The sequence below is a fragment of the Haliotis asinina genome, chromosome 1 (assembly GCF_037392515.1).
Source record: "Haliotis asinina isolate JCU_RB_2024 chromosome 1, JCU_Hal_asi_v2, whole genome shotgun sequence".
NCBI classification, from domain to species: Eukaryota; Metazoa; Mollusca; class Gastropoda; order Lepetellida; family Haliotidae; genus Haliotis; species Haliotis asinina.
Window position 1 is genome coordinate 60,005,001 of NC_090280.1, and position 22,022 is coordinate 60,027,022.

The 22,022-nt window shown below is 39.0% G+C and overlaps 1 protein-coding gene across 15 annotated transcripts in view; it reads right to left on the reverse strand.

Moving 5' to 3' along the window:
- LOC137295273 (RIMS-binding protein 2-like) overlaps nucleotides 1–13,220 on the reverse strand; it is a 257,071-nt gene extending 243,851 nt beyond the window's left edge. For all 15 annotated transcript variants that reach the window (XM_067826613.1, XM_067826618.1, XM_067826658.1 and 12 more), the window contains exon 1: nucleotides 10,311–13,220. In XM_067826613.1, coding sequence (XP_067682714.1) covers nucleotides 10,311–11,231 — 921 coding nt within the window. In that variant the 5' untranslated portion in view covers nucleotides 11,232–13,220. The remainder of the gene's footprint in view (nucleotides 1–10,310) is intronic.
- Between the last annotated feature and the right edge of the window lie 8,802 nt (nucleotides 13,221–22,022).

Genomic DNA, 22,022 nt, shown 5'->3' on the forward strand with positions numbered 1-22,022 from the left:
ACCACGTGAGAGCCTTTTGAGCAAGGCATTGAATCAATTTTATTGTCATGCACTGCACATACACTTGCCTACATCTATTCTACCTTTCACAAACCAAATGCATGCAGCCCTTACTTCTAGTAAACACGGTCTCTGTGTTGGTCATACTTATCCTTGTTTGCCAGTATAATGACATAAACATAAAACAACTGATGATGATGGGTGAGCAAGTGATATATCAACAAGAACACTTGAAAAAAGCTTGGAAAATTATGACACATGAAAGATGGAGAGCAACAAAATTAAGGAAACAGTGGGGCTTCTGAAACTGAAACAGTTCCTTATCAACATGAAACGGACAGGCAAGGTACAGATAGATGTAATGCACTTTATCTTGCAGACACACTTAACATGAACTATGTGAGTGCCCTGCAAAAACATGAAAACAATGCAGAAGAGATCTCTGAGACACCTTGGTTGAAACTGGTCTTAAGCTAGTTATGCTTATCTCAGGAAGTGACTTAGCGGTGACTGAGAGGATCGGATGGTAGGGGTTGCTGATTTAGTTGATGCATGTCATTGTGTCCAAAATGAAGGTCAATGCTCATGATATCAACCATTGGACTGTCTGTTCTAGGTTGATTTACCAACTGCAACCATATAGCAAGAGTATTTTGTGAACAAAATAAGAAGAAAAAATATTTCAAAGTGAAATTGTGGACAGTATTTTATTGGTGGACTGGATAATAATAACCACAACTATCTGTCTTATAGCAGACAGTGCCACAGTTAAAATCACAAGGGATCTACTCTTCCTACATTTTGAGGCCGTGAGGTACCAGGGTGGTTAAGCTTTTGCTCATTTCGCTGGAAACCAGGGTTCAATTCCCAACATAGTTACAATATGTGAAGCCCAGTCCTGGTGTCTCCTGGTGTGATATTGCTGGAATATTGTTAAATGCAGCATCTGACTGACTGTCTGACTGACTGACTGACTGACAAGATTTCCCAATGGACCACAAAGAGTGGGTTTAGTTTTATGCTGCACTCAATATTATTCCAGCTATATGGCGACGGGCTGTAAATAATCAAGTCTGGACCAGACAATCCAGTGGTCAACAACATGAGCATCAATCTGCACAATACGGAGCCGATGACATGTGGCTGACAAGCATAGTCACCTTTTATGGCAAGCATGGGTTGCTGAAGGCCTGTTCTACCCCGGGACCTTCATGAGTCAGCCCACAAAGATGAAACACTGGTCTGTCTATAGCATTAATGATTTTCATAGAAGTAAAGCCACATGGCCAGGTCTAGTGCCAAGAGATTATCTGCCATGTCTGGCACCAACACAGAGACAATAAATCACACGCAGACAGTGTACAATCAATAACATGTGCAATGTGCAACTGACACTATCTTGCATATAATCAGTATTTTGCTCGAAAACAAATATTCAAAACCTTATAATTACTCATGCTGCCATTTCTTGCTTAATGGATTTTTTTCCTCAGAAAACCTAAAGACAGGAAAAAAATTCACTAATCCACATGAGTTTATCAAAGGCATTGTTTTTCAACTTCACACTAGTTTAGGTGTTTGAAGCACTAATTTTTAACCCAAATACTGTTAAATAATTCAGTTAAAAGTCTCAGAACAGATACCAGTGTCCAACAAACTGCCTTGCAGAGTGCAAGTCTAGCTCTCAGATACCTTAATGTTAGGATTTATATTTTGAGTGGGAAAATTTCTTCAATTTTTTTTTCTTATTTTTGAAAAAAATATGTCTGGTAGATCCATAAAACAAGAAATAAATTTGTCTGACCCTTTTGTCAGAATCTGTGGCATCATTGGCATGCATTCCTGTTTTCTTTGCATTCATTTTGAACTTCACTAAGATATTACGTGAAAATAATATTTTTCATTGGGAGGCCAGGGAATGTGTTTACAAATAAGTTAATTACTTCTTTTGATCTATTGCAGAACCAATTAGGCTTCAAATACCACACAAACAAGCACTGGCCTTGCTGAATTCATAAAGAGACAGGAACAGTCAATAAACACACTATCAACTGTCATCAGCTGATGTGTGTCAAAGGTTGAAAGTGTACTTCATTCATTATCAAGTTGGCAGGGTGAGTATAACATATATAATAAGTAGGTATAACAGTGCTTAAGTATAACGGTATATGGGTATAGCAGTTGAGTATAATACTAAGCAAGTATAACAGCAATTAACGTAACAGGGATTGGGTATAAAAGCAGTTAAGTATAAAAGTATGCGGGTATAACAGTAATTAAGTATAACAGCCAGTGGGTATAACAGTATTTGAGCATAATAGTATGTGAGTATAACAGTAATTGAGTAGAACAGTAAGTGGGTATAACAGTAATTGAGAATAACAGTATGTGGGTATAACAGTAAAAGAGTATAACAGTATGTGAGTATAACAGTAAGTCATTATAAAGGTATGTGGGTATAACAGTAATTGAGTATAATAGTATACGGGTATAACAGTAACTGAGTATAATAGTATGTGGGTATAACAGTAAAAGAGTATAACAGTAACTGAGTATAACAGTATGTGGGTACAACAGTAACTGAGTATAACAGTATGTGGGCATAACAGTAACTGAGCATAACAGCATGTGAGTATAACAGTAACTGAGTATAATAGCATGTGAGTATAACAGTTACTGAGTATACCAGTATGTGGGTATAACAGTAACTGATTACAACAGTATGTGGGTATAACAGTAACTGAGTATAACAGTATGTGGGCAACACCAGAAATGGGCTTCACACATTGTATCCATGAGGGGAATTGAACCCAGGCCTTCAGCACGACGAGTGAATGAGTTTTAATACAATTTCGATGAGTAAATCTTTCTTAAAAATACATGTCCTTTCCATTGATTTTTCAGCTTTTCTATATTTAAGAATGCGATTAAATGGCATTTGAAACATGTGTTGAAGACAGAGTGACGTTAATCTTTGTTCATTCTCTTCACCTGAAGTGACCAGTGCCCGTAAGGAGCAAGAAGGGGCTTGACCTGTGTCAAGGATCACCCACTGTTTAACTTGGATATCTACATGAGATTACCAACATTACAAGCACCTTGCCATTTAGTGGCAGTTTCATTACTCCAGTCTTAGTAACAAGGGAGATTTCATTGTTCACTATACCCAGTAATTCCATGCCTGATAGTATACTTTGCAATCACCGAGGGTCTGAACTGGGGGTCAATTTGGAATTAAAATTTTTTTGGTGAAAAATGATATATGTTTAGTCATGTGAGTTTTCCTGGTATGCATTATAAGTCTGTGTTAATAAATTAAATGTATTATACAGCTTAGTTACACCCTATCCATTTCACCTTCACCCCATTAATTCTTCCACTGTTCTCTCTCCTTGTCCACCCCAACACATATCCCATCTTTTCAACAAATGCCCCAACAAACATATTACACCCTCTCTCCCCTCCTCCCACATATTCCATCCTCACTCCCCATACCCCACCAACCCCCTACCTCTAACACAAATTTTACCCTACCATCCACCCCCTGTACATTCCACCATATCTCTGCCCCATTCCACCCTCTTAAATTTCTACTCACCCTGCCCCTGCCACATTCCACCCTCCATTCACTCCAATCCCTATTCCACCATCTCTCCATTCACCCCACCTACCCTTTCCAATCCCTGGAATTCCATGCTAGGACATTTTTTGTTTTTGAATTTAAAAAACACTGAATGTATATATTTTCAAACTAAAACTCATTTGTACTTTGTACTTAAAATGTGTATGTATTCAGACTTGATCTTGTCACCATATGGCTGGAACAATACTGATAAAGCCCAACTCACCACACCACCCCCTTTCCAATCTCTCCCCACCCATACCTCCACATTCCACCCTGGTCCTTATCTACCCACACAACACTTCAATCATACAGCAATACTCCCTTAAACACTGAAAACTTTGTCATACCAATTCCCTTCAGCCATAAACACCTTGTCACCCCTGGACAATCATGGCCACACCAATTGAGCACCCATCACTTGTCAATTTCACCTACACATGCCACCAGTAATGGGTCAAGTCTTTGTCACTCATATGGCAATCATCTCTCACCAGCATGTCAACACCTTCAAACAGAGACAGCTGATCTCTGAACACTAGTCCAACAACCATGAGATAAATGATCCCAAAGGACATACCGATGTTTGTTATTTACAAGCCATGATTTACCATGAAAGAACTGGTGAGTTCAAACAAAGATACAAATCCTAAACAGGATTGCCTGAATGGCCATTAGCATTGATAGAGTGACCAGTCCATACAGCTACTTTGACCAAGGCTTAACTTGCTTTCAAAGCACGATTTCATTACACACCTTTAGAACACACAAGATAAAACGAGTTCTGTAGTAAACATTCAGGCACAGCTGTGTTCTGTTCAAATAAAGATCATGGTAGCACCTCTAATCATCCGGGAAGTGGTCATGTAAATAACTGTTTTTCAGATTCCTTGACCATTAACAGAACACTAACTTATAGTCCTGTTTCCTCGTGTTTCATGCCATTCAGCAACATGTCAGCAAAATGATGCAAATCTGTGGATAAATGAGTCCAGGCTTGACAATACAGTGATTGATATCATGAGCATCGATCTATACAATCGGGATACTATAATATCACTAAAGTCAGTCTGACAACCTGATCCTGTAGGGCTGCCTCTTAAAATACTGATTCCTGGTGACCAAATCTAGCCCACAGTTTCAGAGGATTTCCGACAATTATAAGCATCTATTGTCTTGTTATATTGAAAGTTCAGAAAAAAATAAGTTTCGTAGGTATATGATTCCCCCTTTATAAAAACCTTTTAAATGAAGATGCCTTTCTTAAAAAAACTTAATTTTTTTCCTGCATCTCCAAAATTTTACAATTTGTACAGTAAACTATCTGGGGCAATAATAATGATGTCAGTGTATTATGCGCTTAGAGCATGTCCCTTAGTGATGTGGATGAGGCACCATATAAGTACTCTTAGTATTATTATTATTATTATTATTAAACTAACCTAGTGTAAGAATATTAAACACGAAGGAGGTTTTACTTATTGAGATCTTCTGTGTTATTTCCATATTGCTAAGTACACGAATCCATACTGAATATGTAACAGAACAATAATGTCAGTGTGAGGGAAGCTTTTTGCACTATTCCAGCAAAATCAGAGCAGGGACACCACATGTGGGCTTCACACATTGTACCTAATGGTGTGACAAGCTAACACTTGAACAACTAAGCTACACCACCTACCCTTCAAGTCCAGAGTGAGTGCAGCTTTCAGCAGTATTCCAGCCATATCACGCTAGGGACACCGGATATGGGCTGCACACATTGTAGGGAATCAAACCTTTGTCTGTGCCATGACAAGCTAATGCTGTAGCCTCTAGGCTCCCTCCCTTCCCATTACAGGGTTCTTGATCAAAAGGATATTTGCATAAAAGAAACACTATATTCATGGCCGTTGTTGTGAACTGTTGCAAACAAAATGCAGCAGACTAACAACACTGTGTAATTATCAAGTGTAACCTTACCTTGTTGCCTTCCTTAATTTCTCTATTGATCTTTATTTACTGACTAGGGCAGTGGGGTGGCCTTGTGGTTAAAGCGTTTGCTCATCATGCAGAAGACCTGTGTTCGCTTCCCCACTTGGTACAATGTGTGCAATCCAGAGTCTACCATGATTTTGCTGGAATATTGCTAAAAGCGGAATAAATCTATACTCACTCACTCACTCAATTATGTTCTGATCAAATACATGCTTCACACATACATGAACTCTCCTGTTGTGATTGACTTAAACAATTTCTACAACTAGGTATTGACCATTGGACATTTAATACTATTCTGAGTCTATGAAACCTTTCACATACTTCAATGCACAATTAGAAAATGAGTCACCATATGACATCATGAAGATTAGTTAGAATTGGTCTTCAACAACCCTTGCTTGTCATTTAGTACTGACTAATGGATCGGATGGTCAGTTTTGGAGTGTGGCGTTATACAGACACTAATGAATTATTACTCATAAAATTTGTAAAATTATTACACAGAGAGGATCAAAGGCTTAAAGTATATTGAATAGCTAATGAAAACTAATGATCACATAAACAAACACTGACTGGCTAAGAATTACTGGGAGCCTTAAGACAAGAGCAACATGCACAAGATAAAACTGTATTTGAGAAGTAAAGTGTAACAAAAACAAAACAGATTTTGACATTGACTAAATGAGCCATAAGCATGTAGTGAGGCATGATAAGAATTTCTATACATACAGTGGTGCCTGCTTTATAAAATTTTGCTTGCCCACACTAAAAGTCTCTAGCCTCTGGCTACAGGCAGCTAGCTGTTTTAAACATTGTACTGCAACTTTGCAACATCGTACTGTATCATACAATAACTGTAAGACAGAAAATTATAAATGTCCACAATTTGAAACTGAAACATGTTAATTTCACTTTGAAATGAAAACTACTCACGAAACAGAAGGAAATGTGCATTTTGATGAGGCAGGCAGTCATTGTAGATTGACACATAGGGTGAAACCTGCCCCAAAATGTACATTTTCAAGAGCCTTTTATCTAAAGTTAAATTGGATATTTACATAAGTTCCTTATTTGAAAGGTCAAATAAGGTGTTTCCACAATAACCTATACTTGCAGCAGACTTTGAACTAAATTGGAATTTTGTTCAAAAAGTTAATATTTTTCAATTAAATTGACATTTTGGGGGTTACAACATCTAAAAGCCTTAAATATTTAACTCTTTTTAAAATATCTATAGCATTCTTTCAGCAACCCACTCAAACAAACCCCACCTTGACCATCAATTGTTCCTTAAGTGAAAGTGGGTCAAGTTAAATGTTTTTCATCCTGTGTGTCTGCATTATTTTGGAGAAAATAAAGAGTGATGCACCAGTCAGCAACTTTGCTGCAAATAATGAGCACAATTACAGACAGTAAGGATAATATTTTCAGAAAACCTGAAATTTCAACCCATTATCAGCAGATCCTGCTACAACTAAGTGTGACAATTGTTCATCAAAACCAGTGAGTAATTCTAGCCACAATGCATAAGGCACTCTTAGCACAAAGACAGTTGAAAGTGCCATACATTAACATTAACATACCCTTATCTTAGCACTCATAGAAAATCTAGATCAAGATCTGCATGTCAATGAACTCGATAATGTTACCTCCCTTTAATCCCGTTAGTCACCTCATACAAGCATGGTTTACTCAAGCTAATATTCTAACCCTTGCCTTCACAGATAATACAGTCTAAGAAGTATTGCAGTAACAGCTGAACAATATGTTCACAAACCATCACAAGAATCAAACCTGGGATGAAGCAAAACAAAGTGAACACCTGAACCACTGTGCTACCCAAACAACATCAACAGGAACGAAAACATCTCTTGTGCTACAAGAAACAACAAGTAGATAATGATATGTTTCGGTGTGATTCAATCCTGATCCTTGCCTCAGCAATAAGCTACTCATGGTTTCAAGTTGTTGCCTTAGTTGAAGATTGTCCAGATTGGGACCATGTCTTAGCCTGATAGAAGATGATTAGATGATATTTCAATGATTGCTTTTCTACCATTGATAAGGATACTGTGGTGTATAAAAGTGAATGCTATTTGTAGGACAACTTCTTCTAGTGAACAGTCACATTCAGAATATAACATCAACACTTTTCAAAGTTCAAAACTCCTTGCGAGCCTAGATCCATAAACTTTGACTTTTGTAGAATTCCTTCTCCATATAACAGCCTTGTACAAAGCGACCTTAGCACTATGGTGATTGCAACTCCCATAACTTAACATAGACTTATGACTATCATAGCGTTAGGCGATCCTAACTCCCACACCTTAACACAGACTTATGACTATCATAGCGTTAGGCAATCCTAACTCCCACACTTTAACACAGACTTATGACTATCATAGCGGTAGGCGATCCTAACTCCCACACCTTAACATAGACTTATGACTATCATAGCATTAGGCGATCCTAACTCCCACACTTTAACACAGACTTATGACTATCATAGCGTTAGGCGATCCTAACTCCCACACCTTAACATAGACTTATGACTATCATAGCGGTAGGCGATCCTAACTCCCACACCTTAACACAGACTTATGACTATCATAGCGGTAGGCGATCCTAACTCCCACACCTTAACATAGACTTATGACTATCATAGCGTTAGGCGATCCTAACTCCCACACCTTAACACAGACTTATGACTATCATAGCGGTAGGCGATCCTAACTCCCACACCTTAACACAGACTTATGACTATCATAGCGTTTGGCGATCCTAACTCCCACACCTTAACACAGACTTATGACTATCACAGCGTTAGGCGATCCTAACTCCCACACCTTAACACAGACTTATGACTATCATAGCGTTTGGCGATCCTAACTCCCACACCTTAACACAGACTTATGACTATCATAGCGTTAGGCGATCCTAACTCCCACACCTTAACACAGACTTATGACTATCATAGCGTTAGGCGATCCTAACTCCCACACCTTAACATAGACTTATGACTATCATAGCGTTAGGCGAACCTAACTCCCACACCTTAACACAGACTTATGACTATCATAGCGGTAGGCGATCCTAACTCCCACACCTTGACACAGACTCATGACTATCACAGCGTTAGATGATCGTAACTCCCACACCTTAACACAGACTTATGACTATCATAGCGTTAGGCGAACCTAACTCCCACACCTTAACACAGACTTATGACTATCATAGCGTTAGGCGATCCTAACTCCCATACCTTGACACAGACTTATGACTATCATAGCATTAGGCGATCCTAACTCCCACACCTTAACACAGACTTATGACTATCACAGCGTTAGGCGATCCTAACTCCCACACCTTAACACAGACTTATGACTATCATAGCGTTAGGCGATCCTAACTCCCACACTTTAACACAGACTTATGACTATCATAGCGGTAGGCGATCCTAACTCCCACACCTTAACATAGACTTATGACTATCATAGCATTAGGCGATCCTAACTCCCACACTTTAACACAGACTTATGACTATCATAGCGTTAGGCGATCCTAACTCCCACACCTTAACATAGACTTATGACTATCATAGCGGTAGGCGATCCTAACTCCCACACCTTAACACAGACTTATGACTATCATAGCGTTTGGCGATCCTAACTCCCACACCTTAACACAGACTTATGACTATCACAGCGTTAGGCGATCCTAACTCCCACACCTTAACACAGACTTATGACTATCATAGCGTTTGGCGATCCTAACTCCCACACCTTAACACAGACTTATGACTATCATAGCGTTAGGCGATCCTAACTCCCACACCTTAACACAGACTTATGACTATCATAGCGTTAGGCGATCCTAACTCCCACACCTTAACATAGACTTATGACTATCATAGCGTTAGGCGAACCTAACTCCCACACCTTGACACAGACTTATGACTATCATAGCGGTAGGCGATCCTAACTCCCACACCTTGACACAGACTCATGACTATCACAGCGTTAGATGATCGTAACTCCCACACCTTAACACAGACTTATGACTATCATAGCGTTAGGCGAACCTAACTCCCACACCTTAACACAGACTTATGACTATCATAGCGTTAGGCGATCCTAACTCCCATACCTTAACACAGACTTATGACTATCATAGCATTAGGCGATCCTAACTCCCACACCTTAACACAGACTTATGAATGTTATAGTGCTAAAACTGCTTTGTGCAAAGGCACCTAGGCAGGATAAATGAAAGCCTCTCACTGTATATTAAATTGCAAATACTTGTAACCTGAAATAAAAGATACCCTAATGCACACATATACTTGAAAAACCCAATTTTTCTCAAATTCCACAAATGGAGTCTCTAAAATGTGAGGCATTATTCTACAAATAAAACACACCACACTCATAAGGAGTGTTTTATACATCCACATGCCTGAAAAAATACAAACCTCTTTCCCACATTCAACAATGAATTATTAAAATCATAAATTATAATGTCACTAAATAACCATACTCCTGAAAGAATGAAACCCCTTTTTGACATTTAACAAAAGAATTATCCAAAATTTAAATCATGAGTTTCCTTTACAACCATATGCCTGAAAGAAATACAAAATTCTTTTCCACATTTAGCAAATGAGAATTATACTTAATTAAAATTAAGATTTCACAATAAACATCCTTACCTCATCCCTGTCTGAATCAGATGTAACTGATGACTGTTTATCCAATGTTTTGTTCAGTGACATTGTACTGGCCGATGTGTTATTGTCAATATTCACAAGCGATCGTCGTGATGTTGACTTCTCTGATACAGCAGAAACACTTTCATCATCAGAGATCATACTTTCACTCAGTGCTATCTCAGCCCTTTTCAACTTTTTCAAATTTCCAAGTGCCAATTTTTTGGATTCAGATATAATTCTGCGTAGTTCTGTGTCATAATCCTCCTTCATCTTGCTGAAATCTTTTTCTTTCTTAGTCTCATCTTCACACTTTTGTTTATATTTGCACTCCCAGGAGGCATTTTCATCTTTTAATTTCTGAATTTCATCTTCCATTCTACGCAACAGATCCATGTCGCATGGTAACTTTACAACTTTTGTTGGTGTCTTGTTCGTTTCAGTTTTAGCATTGTCAGTTTCACTCTTTTCGCTTGTCATTTTAATCTTTAAGTTCTTAACCTCCTCCTCTTTATATTTCAAAACCTGCTGCAGTTCTTCATCCTTCTGTTTCAGCAGCTCTTCTCTTAGTTTCCCGATTTCTTTCTTCTTCTCTTCCTTCAGCTTTGATTCCAGCACTTCCAGTTCGTATCTCCTGTCTTCTTTAAAAGTCTCACGTAACTCACGTATTTCACGATTCTTTTCCTTGTGAACTTGTCGATTTCGGGCTTTCTCCATGTCCAGCTCACTACGTAACCTAGCAACCTTTCTGCGATATTCCTCCACCTGAGTATGTCTCCGAGTATGGTGTCTTGGACCCTCGGACTTGGCACTGGCTGGGCTGGATGCTCGACTTGGACTCAGGTCACTGAAATCCAACTCATACTCGTCTCGGAGACTGTGACGACTGTTTGTAAAGTACCGTCTTTGAAGTGAACCATTCATCCCGACAATCGTCAATTTCCTACTTTTCAAAATAGTGTATGTGATGAAATGTCTGTATTAACCCAATGATCCAGTGTCAAAAGATACTCATATAAATCTTTGACATTAGTGCTGTTCATTTCACAGAGGTAGATATGGTGTATATTTCATTCAAGATATTTGATGCACATATCCTGAGTCAAACATCACATTATGTAAGACAGCAAATGTAAACAAACAAGCTCCTCTCTTCATCAGTAAACACACATGGCATATCGATTTCAAACTGATCCATAATCCAGTCAAGAAATCCAAAAATAACTTAATCCATCCAGACATCCCTGATCAAATAAATTTCATACACTGTTGATCAGAAATTCTAAAGCATGCCTCTGAGGATTAATGCCTGTTGAAAGCTGAATGGTCCTCAATAATCCTGATCAAAGGAAAGCAGGGTAATTGACAGCACTCCATATCACAAACGAACAGCCTCATGTCAACTGCCATGAAATATACGCACTATTTATGATGAAGCCTACTAGCTTGTTTCAATTTCCAACAGCTAAACATGTTGTATGACAAAGTTTGAAGGAAAATACTTTGCAAACTGTCTTGCTGTGCCTGAAGAAATGCTCTCAATCCTGAGACAAAGGAAGATCTCTCAACAAACATTCACCGCTGAGACATTTACTCTCCTGGCTTCTAGTCTGAAATATATTTCCCATGCATATCTTGGCCTGGTTTATTTCTCTGACTCATGGTGGACAGCTAGTCTTTTTATTCATTATAAAAAGTGTAACTGCTCATAATATTCCATTCATAAAGCATATATGTATAAAATAATGTGTCTACTGGATCTATAAGAGTAAATATAACCTTTAGATTTGACTGTTGATGAGGCTAAGTTTGCATGTACTATATCACATTTCACTGTGGGATAATAAGCAATATATTAATATCAGTATAATAATATTATATTAGTGTATAGTGTCTAAATGTACCATGTGTACACTGTGTATTAATTCTTCAAAGAAATGTAATACTGTATGAATACTGTAGGAATACTGTTGCAAATACCCAACTAGTTATAACTTACTGTATTATTTGACAGTGATATTATGACTTATTTTTAGATATGTACGCTGTCATGCAGCACAATATTTTTCCATGGAAGAAGATGTCAACACGAGACACAACAAATGGAAGACTTTGCAGTAAGTTGCTGGTATCCTAAAATCACATCACCCTCTTTATAGCAACAATAGGCCAGTCACGTCATGTTACCGTTATGCTTTGTCAATCATTCGTTGATATTTACACGCTGCGCGGTATAACGAAGATCGTTGGGAAATACACATGTGTAAACTGCGCGGCGTCTCCCGTGAAATGAATCACCATGGCAGCGGGTACAGGTCCTCTGGTCGTCAAAGAAAACTCCATGCTTCACAACTCACATCCTTGGAACAACATATGAACAAGAATATTTAATTTCACAACACCAAGTCGCTTACGTATATATTCCCGCGACAGACAGACACTCAAGAACATATGTAAATATCCACGTCAATTTCATTTAGCAGGGTCTGGTTTCTGGGAAACGTAAAAGACACACTCAACTTTACTTGTCTGTCCTTTTGGACAAACAGTCACCGTTGCAGACGACATGATAATGCCTCGGCGTCCGGTACGGCACCATCAATATAAGCCAAGCGCTTCTTCCAAACGTGTACTGGCAGGCTTTGCATTAGCGCATGAGTACCCACAACCTCCTCTCAGCTGTCACCCAGCACGAGGCGCACGCGAAATGCGGGCTGAAATATGCACCACGTGCTTGTCAGACGCGAATGTTTATTCCGTGGTGACAGTTGCCCCTCACGTTTTGCACGGGTCGAAACCACAATTTAGTTGTTGCTTCTCGAAACATGGGGTCTTCTCTGAAATAGCTTGCGGTATTTGGGACCCCGCCAGATAACTTCAACGTTGTTGTGCTTGGAAATCGCGTTGTCACGTGACAGTAACGCTTCCGCTAGTCATGTCAAGATCGCCTGGAGACTATTCGATCTCTGGTGAATATTGAATAATTTGCATGGCGTGTGGAAACTACGGTTTTACCTGGATATAATCCAATTAGTTATTTTAAGTGTGGAAAACTGAAATTGCGAGGATAGGGTGAGTGTTCGATACCTTTCAACGGATTCGAACTTATGAGCCGATTGCTTAATTAACAAATGCAAACAAAGTAGATTAGATTGGTCAACAGGCTGAGTTTGTAAGATCTGAAGGGTGTTATAAATTGGCTTTGCTCTGTGGACCCGTGAAGGTCCCGGGGTAGAATAGGCCTTCAGCAACCCATGCTTGCCATAAAGGGCGACTAACGGGATCGGGTGGGCAGGCTCGCTGACTTGGTTGGCACATGTCATCGGTTCCCAGTTGCGTAGATCGATGCTTATACTGTTGATCACTGAACTGTCCGGTCCAGACTCGATTACTTGCATACCGCCGCCATATAGCTGGAATATTTCTGAGTGCGGCGTAAAACTAAACTAACTCAATCACTCACTACAATCCGTCGATATAATCTAATTCGTTGTTTGAAGTGTGGGATATTGAAATTGCGAGGATAGGGTGAGTGTTCGATACCTTTCAACGGATTCGAATTTACGAACTGGTAAGTTTATGCTTGTCGTAAGAAGCGATTAACGGGATTGGGTGGTCAGGCTCGCTGACTTGGTTGACACACATCATCAGTTCACAGTTGCGGTGATCGATGCTCATATCGTTGATCACTGGATTGTCTGGTCCAGACTCGATTGTTTACAGACCGCCGCCATACAGCTGGACTATTCCTGAGTGATGTTATAAATATATTTCTACGCTTGCAAACTCACAAGAAAAATACTAGTTTGATGTTTGTTTATCTGCATATATTTCTTTTCTTAAAAAACCCAACCAAACAAACAAAACGAAAGCAAAGGAAAAAAACAACAAAACACACACGCACAAAAAACCCAAAACAAAACAACCCCCCCTCCCCCCAAAAAAAACAAAAACAAAAACAAAAACAAAACAAAAAAAACCAAAACAAAACCACAAAAAAACCACCCCAAAACCCCAAACATTTCTCCGAAGCCAAGTACTTCGATCTACATCGAGGCTCATGCTGTTCATCACTTGATGGTCTGGTCCAGACGCGGTTATTTAAAGTATTACATTGCTGAGGTCCACGTGAAACTGAACTTACTCATTCTTCTTTGCATACTTACTAGAGAAATTGTAATCGTGAATTGTGTCGGCTGCCCACAATGTTCCACTTTAATTATGGCGGTTCAAATGGATGTTTGTGGATTACTGCCAGAACGAAAAAAGTTTCCAGATTTTGCAAGCCCGTCGGGCCAGCTATGCCTGAAAGTTACAAGTCAACAAATTAATTCGCTGGCCCGAGATTCGAATATAGAAACTGAGCGAACAGGCCCGCTGGTTAGTGGCTAGTGAAAATCGGGCCAGTCAATCTCAGTAGTCACTGGCCTGACCGAACAGTGAATTTCATGAGGTCACTTTGTAAGTATATCACTCTGTCCTACTTGTTAAGTTTTAATCACTTTTAAATCATGCAAGATTAAGACCTGAAAAAAGTGTTCATATATGTTCCCCCCCCCCCCCCCCCCAAAAAAAAAAAAAAAAAAAAAAAAGAAGCGCACAGGCGATTTGCATTTTATGTTCAAACAATCGTCAAAATATTTAACAAAAGTGTTGTTAACATTATTTTACACTATTGCACAAGTAAAAAAATTGTTTTTACCTGAAAATGTTGATGTTGGTGAGATTTCTATTGGGGATTAGAAAGGCTTCGCCACGACGCAACAGAAATCATCTTCCAGTTGAAATTATGCAGCAAAGAACATTCACACTCTGGCAATAAAAATCCAGATTACTTTCAGAAATTGGCATTCGTCTTGAGGAAGTGCAGCTCGTTGCAACCAAACGGGTACAACACGTTCCTGTTCAAACAGACCTCGAGTTACCACTGCAGCCCAAGATCTGTACATCCGGGTACTACAGTCGCGTGATGGTACTGTCACGGGTGAGAGCGCAGCAGCCGCCTGGACTTCAGGGGATATCCGGTCAGACTGTACGGAACAGGTTGAAAGATATTGGTATGAAAGCCAGGTAACCCGACGTCGGGGTCGTGCTGCAGTCCCTGGCCACATGTATTCGTGATTTTGGTTATGGCGACGTCACTCACGTAATATCCGCGTTTTTCGGATCGCGCTGTATCCAAGCCACGTGTCAACTATTGGATATTGGGTATTTATAGAAAGCTCATCACCTGGGCCCACTTGCATAAAGCAATCTTAGCGCTACGACTGTCTTAAGCCTATGTTGAAGAATGGGAGTTACAATCATTGTAGCGCTAAGATCGCTTTGTGCAAGTCCGCCCAGGCCATCATGTGACACGTGCTTAGGTTGTCGTCTGCTACACTGTTTCCGGGTTCGTTGGCAGACGGCAAAATGGGTCGAAAATCTAAGGGATTGAGTACTGAGGCAAAAAACATCATCATAAAATTACTAAATGAAGATTTGAGAGTATCCAAAATTTCAGAGATATTGAATCTATCATGGTCTGCAGTGAAAAGTGTTTGTGAAAAAAATGAAGCAACTGGGTCAGCAGAAAACATTTCTCGAAGGGGACGAAAGAAATCTTTCAGTGTTCGGGACCAGACGTTTTTGAGCAGATGTGTAAAAGATAATTGATGTGCGACTTTAAATGAAATTACGGCTAAATTTATTGAGAACAGGGACAAAGCTTTCAGTAAACGGACATTTAGAAGAAAATTAACATGTGAAGGTTACAGACGACGAGTTGCGAAGAAACAAGTCGCAATTCGCCAGGTCAACTTGAAAAGAGGCGATTGTGGAGTCATGAAAGGAGGTTATGGACTGTTAATCAAAACTGGAAAAACTTTGTATTTTCATGACGAATGTCAGGTTGTAATTGGAGCTGACAAACGGGTATACGTTTGGCGAAAGGGAGATGAAGTCAACAATCCCGAGTGTGTGTGCCGCCCCTCACAGCGTAAGGTTAGTTTGATGATCTGGGGTTGTATAACCTATCTTGGTGTGGGAACGATTACCCCTGTAGAAGGTAATATAAATGCTGCCAAATACACAGACATATTAGAAAACAATCTTTGACCGGTTGTTGTGCGACATTTCCAGAATGAAGAATATGTATTCATGGATGACAATGCGCCCATGCATCGGGCCCGTGTAGTGGAAAATTATAAACAAGAAAATCATATAAATTGTACCATATGACCCCCACAGTCTCCAGACTTAAATGTTTTCGAAAATATTTGGCTCCGCCTCAAAAGAGATCTACAGAACGTTGCCGCAACCATCACCAGCAAAGAACAGCTCGTGACAGAAATTCGTCATGTCTGGGGTAATCAATCAGTTGACAACATGCACTCGTTGTGTGACAGCATCCCATTACGATTATGTGAAGTATTGAAAATGAAGGGCCAGCTCACCAAATATTAAGGTAAGACTTAATGTATTTAGCGAGATACAGCATTTTCTGTAACGCCCACGCACAGTAACTGTGACGTCGTCATAACCAAAATCACGTATACTTATGGCCGGGGACTTACGTCGTCATCATCGCACCCAGCGTCTCCGTTATCTAAAAGTATCGTGGACCATGCACGAAGTGAGGGTTGTACTGCCTTCTTGAGCTATGACAAGCTTGTTATCAACGGCAGCGTCTATATTTTTGATGAACTTAAACACGATCTAAAGCAGATCGGTCAGCGACGTAACTGAATTCAGAGACCCTCATCTACACAACGTAAGGACAAGGTCGACAATCCAACGGGCGATAACTCCTACAGCGTGACGTCAGTGACGTCCAGTCCAGGGCGACCGGATACTGCATAGGAGCATGGCCGTGGCCCCAGTGATACTCGTACTTGTAATGACCCGTCCCTTGACTCACCTGATGAAACTGTTTCCTTCTGTACTTGGACCGTAAATGGGTTGCGTTCAGCTTTAATCTTTCAAGATTGTGTATCCTTTGTTAACCTGTTTGACGTAATAGGCTTTACAGAAACTATGTATAATGATACACAAGCTTTACTTAACACTACATTGCATAATTATTTCTGCTTTACAAGCGAAGCGAAACGTCGCCACAACCGTGGCAGATACTCCGGAGGTGTCGCTGTTTGTGTTAGGGATCGCATAAAGATGTATTTTTCCAGAATTATACATACATGGGACAACTGTATTGTCCTTCAATTACTTAATGTTGATTTCCCCTTATCCCGTCTTTTACATATGTATATACGTACACCCGGCTGGGGCGACGGAGTACCATGGTCTAGACGACAGTGGGATCAACTTGCTGGAGAACAAGCTTCACCAACTGAAAACAGAATTTGGTGTGAATTCTACTTTCATTATATGTTGAGACTTTAATGCGAGAACAGCAGCTGACGATGATCTCATTGTTGACGATAATGCTAATTACATACCTGTAGATAATGACTTGTATACTGAAGACCCCTACGTAAAACCGAGACTTTCACGTGACACAGTTGTGAATAAGCATGGTCTTGAGATGCTCACTCTTTGTAAAACAATGAGCATGCATATCGTCAATGGACGTATCACCAGTGACACCCCTGCTATTTCTAACACTGGAACCAGTATAGTAGACTATTTTGTCATCAGTACTTGCTTATTTCGTAATATGGAGGATATGTCAGTCCTCACAAGGACAGAGTCAGATCACCTACTACTTGTATGTACCTTTACTAATATTTTCCCTACACAGCAATGTACAAATGTCCTTAATGACATGCCGATGGTACGAGTACCTCGCTTTAGAATGAATGATGCTAGCCATGAATACCTTCAGGCGGTGGTCTCTGATAATATTATAGATACATGCATGGAGGAATTTGTTTCATCCCTAGACATCGATGTTAATGTCGCTGTTTCCAGATTAACAAATATTTTCCAACTACTCTGCTCCAATGTGGACTATAATGCAAACAATTTTAAGAAAAAAAGTAGTAACCAACCACCAATGACAATGAGTGCAACTTTCTGAAATCAGAGAAATATAAATATCTCACTAAACTAAGAAAGTATCATTGCAAAAATAATGTAACAAATTATTTGCAAGCTAAAGCAAATTTTAAACGTTAGTGCATGTTGAGGAAAGCCCAATACGATAAAACGCTTGCAGATGAGATCTCAAATGCCGCCTCTCAAAGTGATTGTAGACACTTCTGGAAAACAGTGAAGCGTCGATTGTTATCAGATAAAGGAACGAGTAACATCACACCAGACGCATGGTTCTCCTACTTTTCCGATCTGCTGAATCGAAACCAAAAAAACCAAAATAACTGGTTCGATGATGCAGCGTATAGTTTTGTTGATAACCACACTTGTGAATTATGTGAATCCTGTGATAATTTCCCAATAGATCCTACTAATGACATACTGAATAGTGTAATCACAGAAAAGGAGTTCCTTAACAGTAATCGGGATTTAAAACCAGGTAAAGCCCCTGGTGATGATGGTATACCACCTAATTTTTTAAAGCTGAGTTCTTCATATTTCTTACCTTTTCTACTCTTATTGTTCAATAAAGTCTTGGATAGTGGCGCATTTCCACATAGCTGGAATACTGGTATGATGATCCCGTTATTTAAATCAGGGCCAAGAAATAACCCAAACAACTACAGAGGCATATCTCTCTTGAGCTGTTGTGGGGAGGTTTTTACATCAATCATAGAAAAACATTTAAGAGTTTGGTTAGATATTAATGGACTTGCTGAATCTCAAGCGGGGTTTCGCCCAGAGTATTCCACTGCAGACCAAATATTTATTTTACAGGCCTTATGTACTAAATATCTGAGTAAGTACAAAGGTTGATTTTATTGTGCATTTATAGATTTTAAAAAGGCCTTTGACCTCGTTGACATAAGAAAATTGTTATAGCTCCTTGTAAAAAATGGATGTCATGGTAAAATCTATAATGTCTTAAGAAACATGTATTCTTCCGTTAAAGCAGCGGTCAAAGTCGGTAATCATAAGACACCATCGTTTAGTACATCAGCTGGAGTTAAACAAGGTTGTATTCTAAATCCTGTATTATTTATATTCTTTATCAATGAACTTGTGCACGAAATGTATGAAGCCTGCAATTATGGTATATTTGTTAACCAGAGTATTGACGACCTAATGTTATTGTTATTTGCAGATGACGTTGTTATATTCTCTTTCTCCACTGTTGGTCTGCAAAGGCAGTTAGATGTTTAATTTGAGTATTGTTCGAAATGGGGACTAAGTGTAAACATAAACAAATAAAAAACCATTGTCTTCAGAAATGGAGGTATACTTTCCAAGCATGAAAAATGGACTTATAATAATATAAATCTTGAAACTGTGACTTATTACAAGTACCTGGGTATTGTGTTTTCCTCAAGACTGATATGGACAAAAGCATGTGGAACTCTGGCAATGCAAGGACGGAAAGCAATGGAACCAGTGTTATCATTGTTAACTAGCAACAAACATACTGATTTTCAAACTGCCTGCAAAATATTTGAATCCAAAATACCTCCTATTCTCACATATGGGTCAGAAATCTGGGGTGTAAAATACAACGAAGTTATAGAAAAAGTGCAAACAAGCTTCTTCAAAAGATTTCTAGGAGTGGGCAAATATGCAGCAAACAAAGCTATTCTTGGAGAAACCGGACGATACTGTTTATTCATAACAACACAGATAAAAGTAATAAAATATTGGATTAAGTTATTAAGAATGAATGTTTCACGTTACCCTTTACATTGTTATGAACTGCTTAAATTACATGACGAACATGGCAAAATTAATTGGGTTTCTCATGTTCGTGAGATGTTGTTCACCAGTGGTTTTAGCTATGCATGGATTATGCAAGATGTCGGGGTTGCCACTGTTTTTATATCAATATTTAAAAGACGTCTCATTGATATGTACATCCAGTCCTAGCAGCAGAATATTGAATCATCATCATATTTATCACACTATTCTAGTATTAAGAATCTATTCCAATGTGAAACATATATACATAAACTTGAAAACAGAAATTTAATTAGATCTATGTGTAAATTTCGTATATCTCTCCATGACTTCAGGGTTAACCAACAACGTAAGAAGAAAGGCTGTGATAAATCCGACACAGAATCGATCTGCTTGCACTGTGATATGAACGTTGTGGAAGACGAATACCACGTTTTCTTTATCTGTGATAGGTATGTTCTGCTCCGTAATGAATACTTTTTGTCCATCGAAAAATATTGCAAAGCTAGATTAACATTGCAACTAATATTCAACACACCTGATGTAAATGTATTACGTCTAACAGCCATATATCTGTTAAAAATATTTAGCTTAAGATGTTCTTAATACAACGTTGGTCACGTGAACATAACTGTATACCTTATAATACAATTGTACTATGGGCCATGAGGCCTGAAATACGGAATAAATTTGATAATGATGAGTATCCACTAGGTGGGATAGACATTACCTATTTTTAAACTGGAGTAAAATTTCATGCACCAAAGTCTGTTTGTGGACTAGTTATATATGTTTGAAAATGCAACATTTTCGCAACAGAATTCTCGTATCCGTTTCTTTTTTATAGTATATTATCGCATTAAAAGTGCCTTATTTGAGCAAAAGCAAAATGTTTCAGAAATTCAGAGATGTGTTTTCTCATTTGCCTTTGGTTGTATTTTCCCTTTGTGTAAATATTTTCTTAGTTTCGACATTCAAATTTCGGGCTAGCGAATTAATTTGTGGGTTAGTAACTTTCAGACATTGCTCGTACGACTGGCTGGCAAAATCTGGAAACTATTTGCACACTGAAGAAACGTTATCAAAAGTTTATGACTGTGCAAACGTAATACCCCAAACACATCTTCAAGGAACAACCATGTCGTCTTTGCTTGGTGTTTCGAATTCGTTATGAATGGACACGCACATAAATGTCCTTTGTACATGAGAATACTAACTGTAATTCATTGTCTATCAAAACCGTTTAGATCCATTTAATATGTCCTCTGTAACATTCAAGCATTAATTGGTTGCGATAATTCCTTCCTTCAATGCAGTTATATAGGTTTCGTTCAGCTATATATTCACTACTTCAAGCACGTTAATCTGTCTGTTATAATATGACATGATCGGCTGTTCAGTTATAGATATGAACCCGGGCCGAAACTGTGTAGACGGTCTCTTTAATATCATATCTTTTTATACCAATGTATTTCATATGACCTCATTTGAGACCATATGCCACCGTGTCGTTATAAATAATTATGCTATTATTCCAGTGCCTATACTAGTACTGTTGGTCACTGACCCGTGAAGATCAGAGTTAGAACTGATCTTCAGTAACCCATCCTTGTTGTAAGAGGCGACTAACGGGATCGGGTGTTGAGGCCGCTGGCTTGGTTGACACATATCATTGGTTCCCACATCCGCATTTTGATGCTCGTGATGTTGATCACTGGGTTGTCTGGTCCAAAATCGATTATGTCCAGACCACCGCCATATAGCTGGAGTATTGCTGAGTGCACTGAAAACTAAACTCACTCACTTACTCCAATAAATTCCGGCTGTCAGCAGAGGTTTGTAAATATTCTGCGCAGTCGCAATGGCGCAAAACTGACATCACTCACTCACTTTTAGAAATTTTAGCGCAACAACTGTCGGAACACTGGGTGAGGTGGGGTATTTTACAAAAGCTTCGTT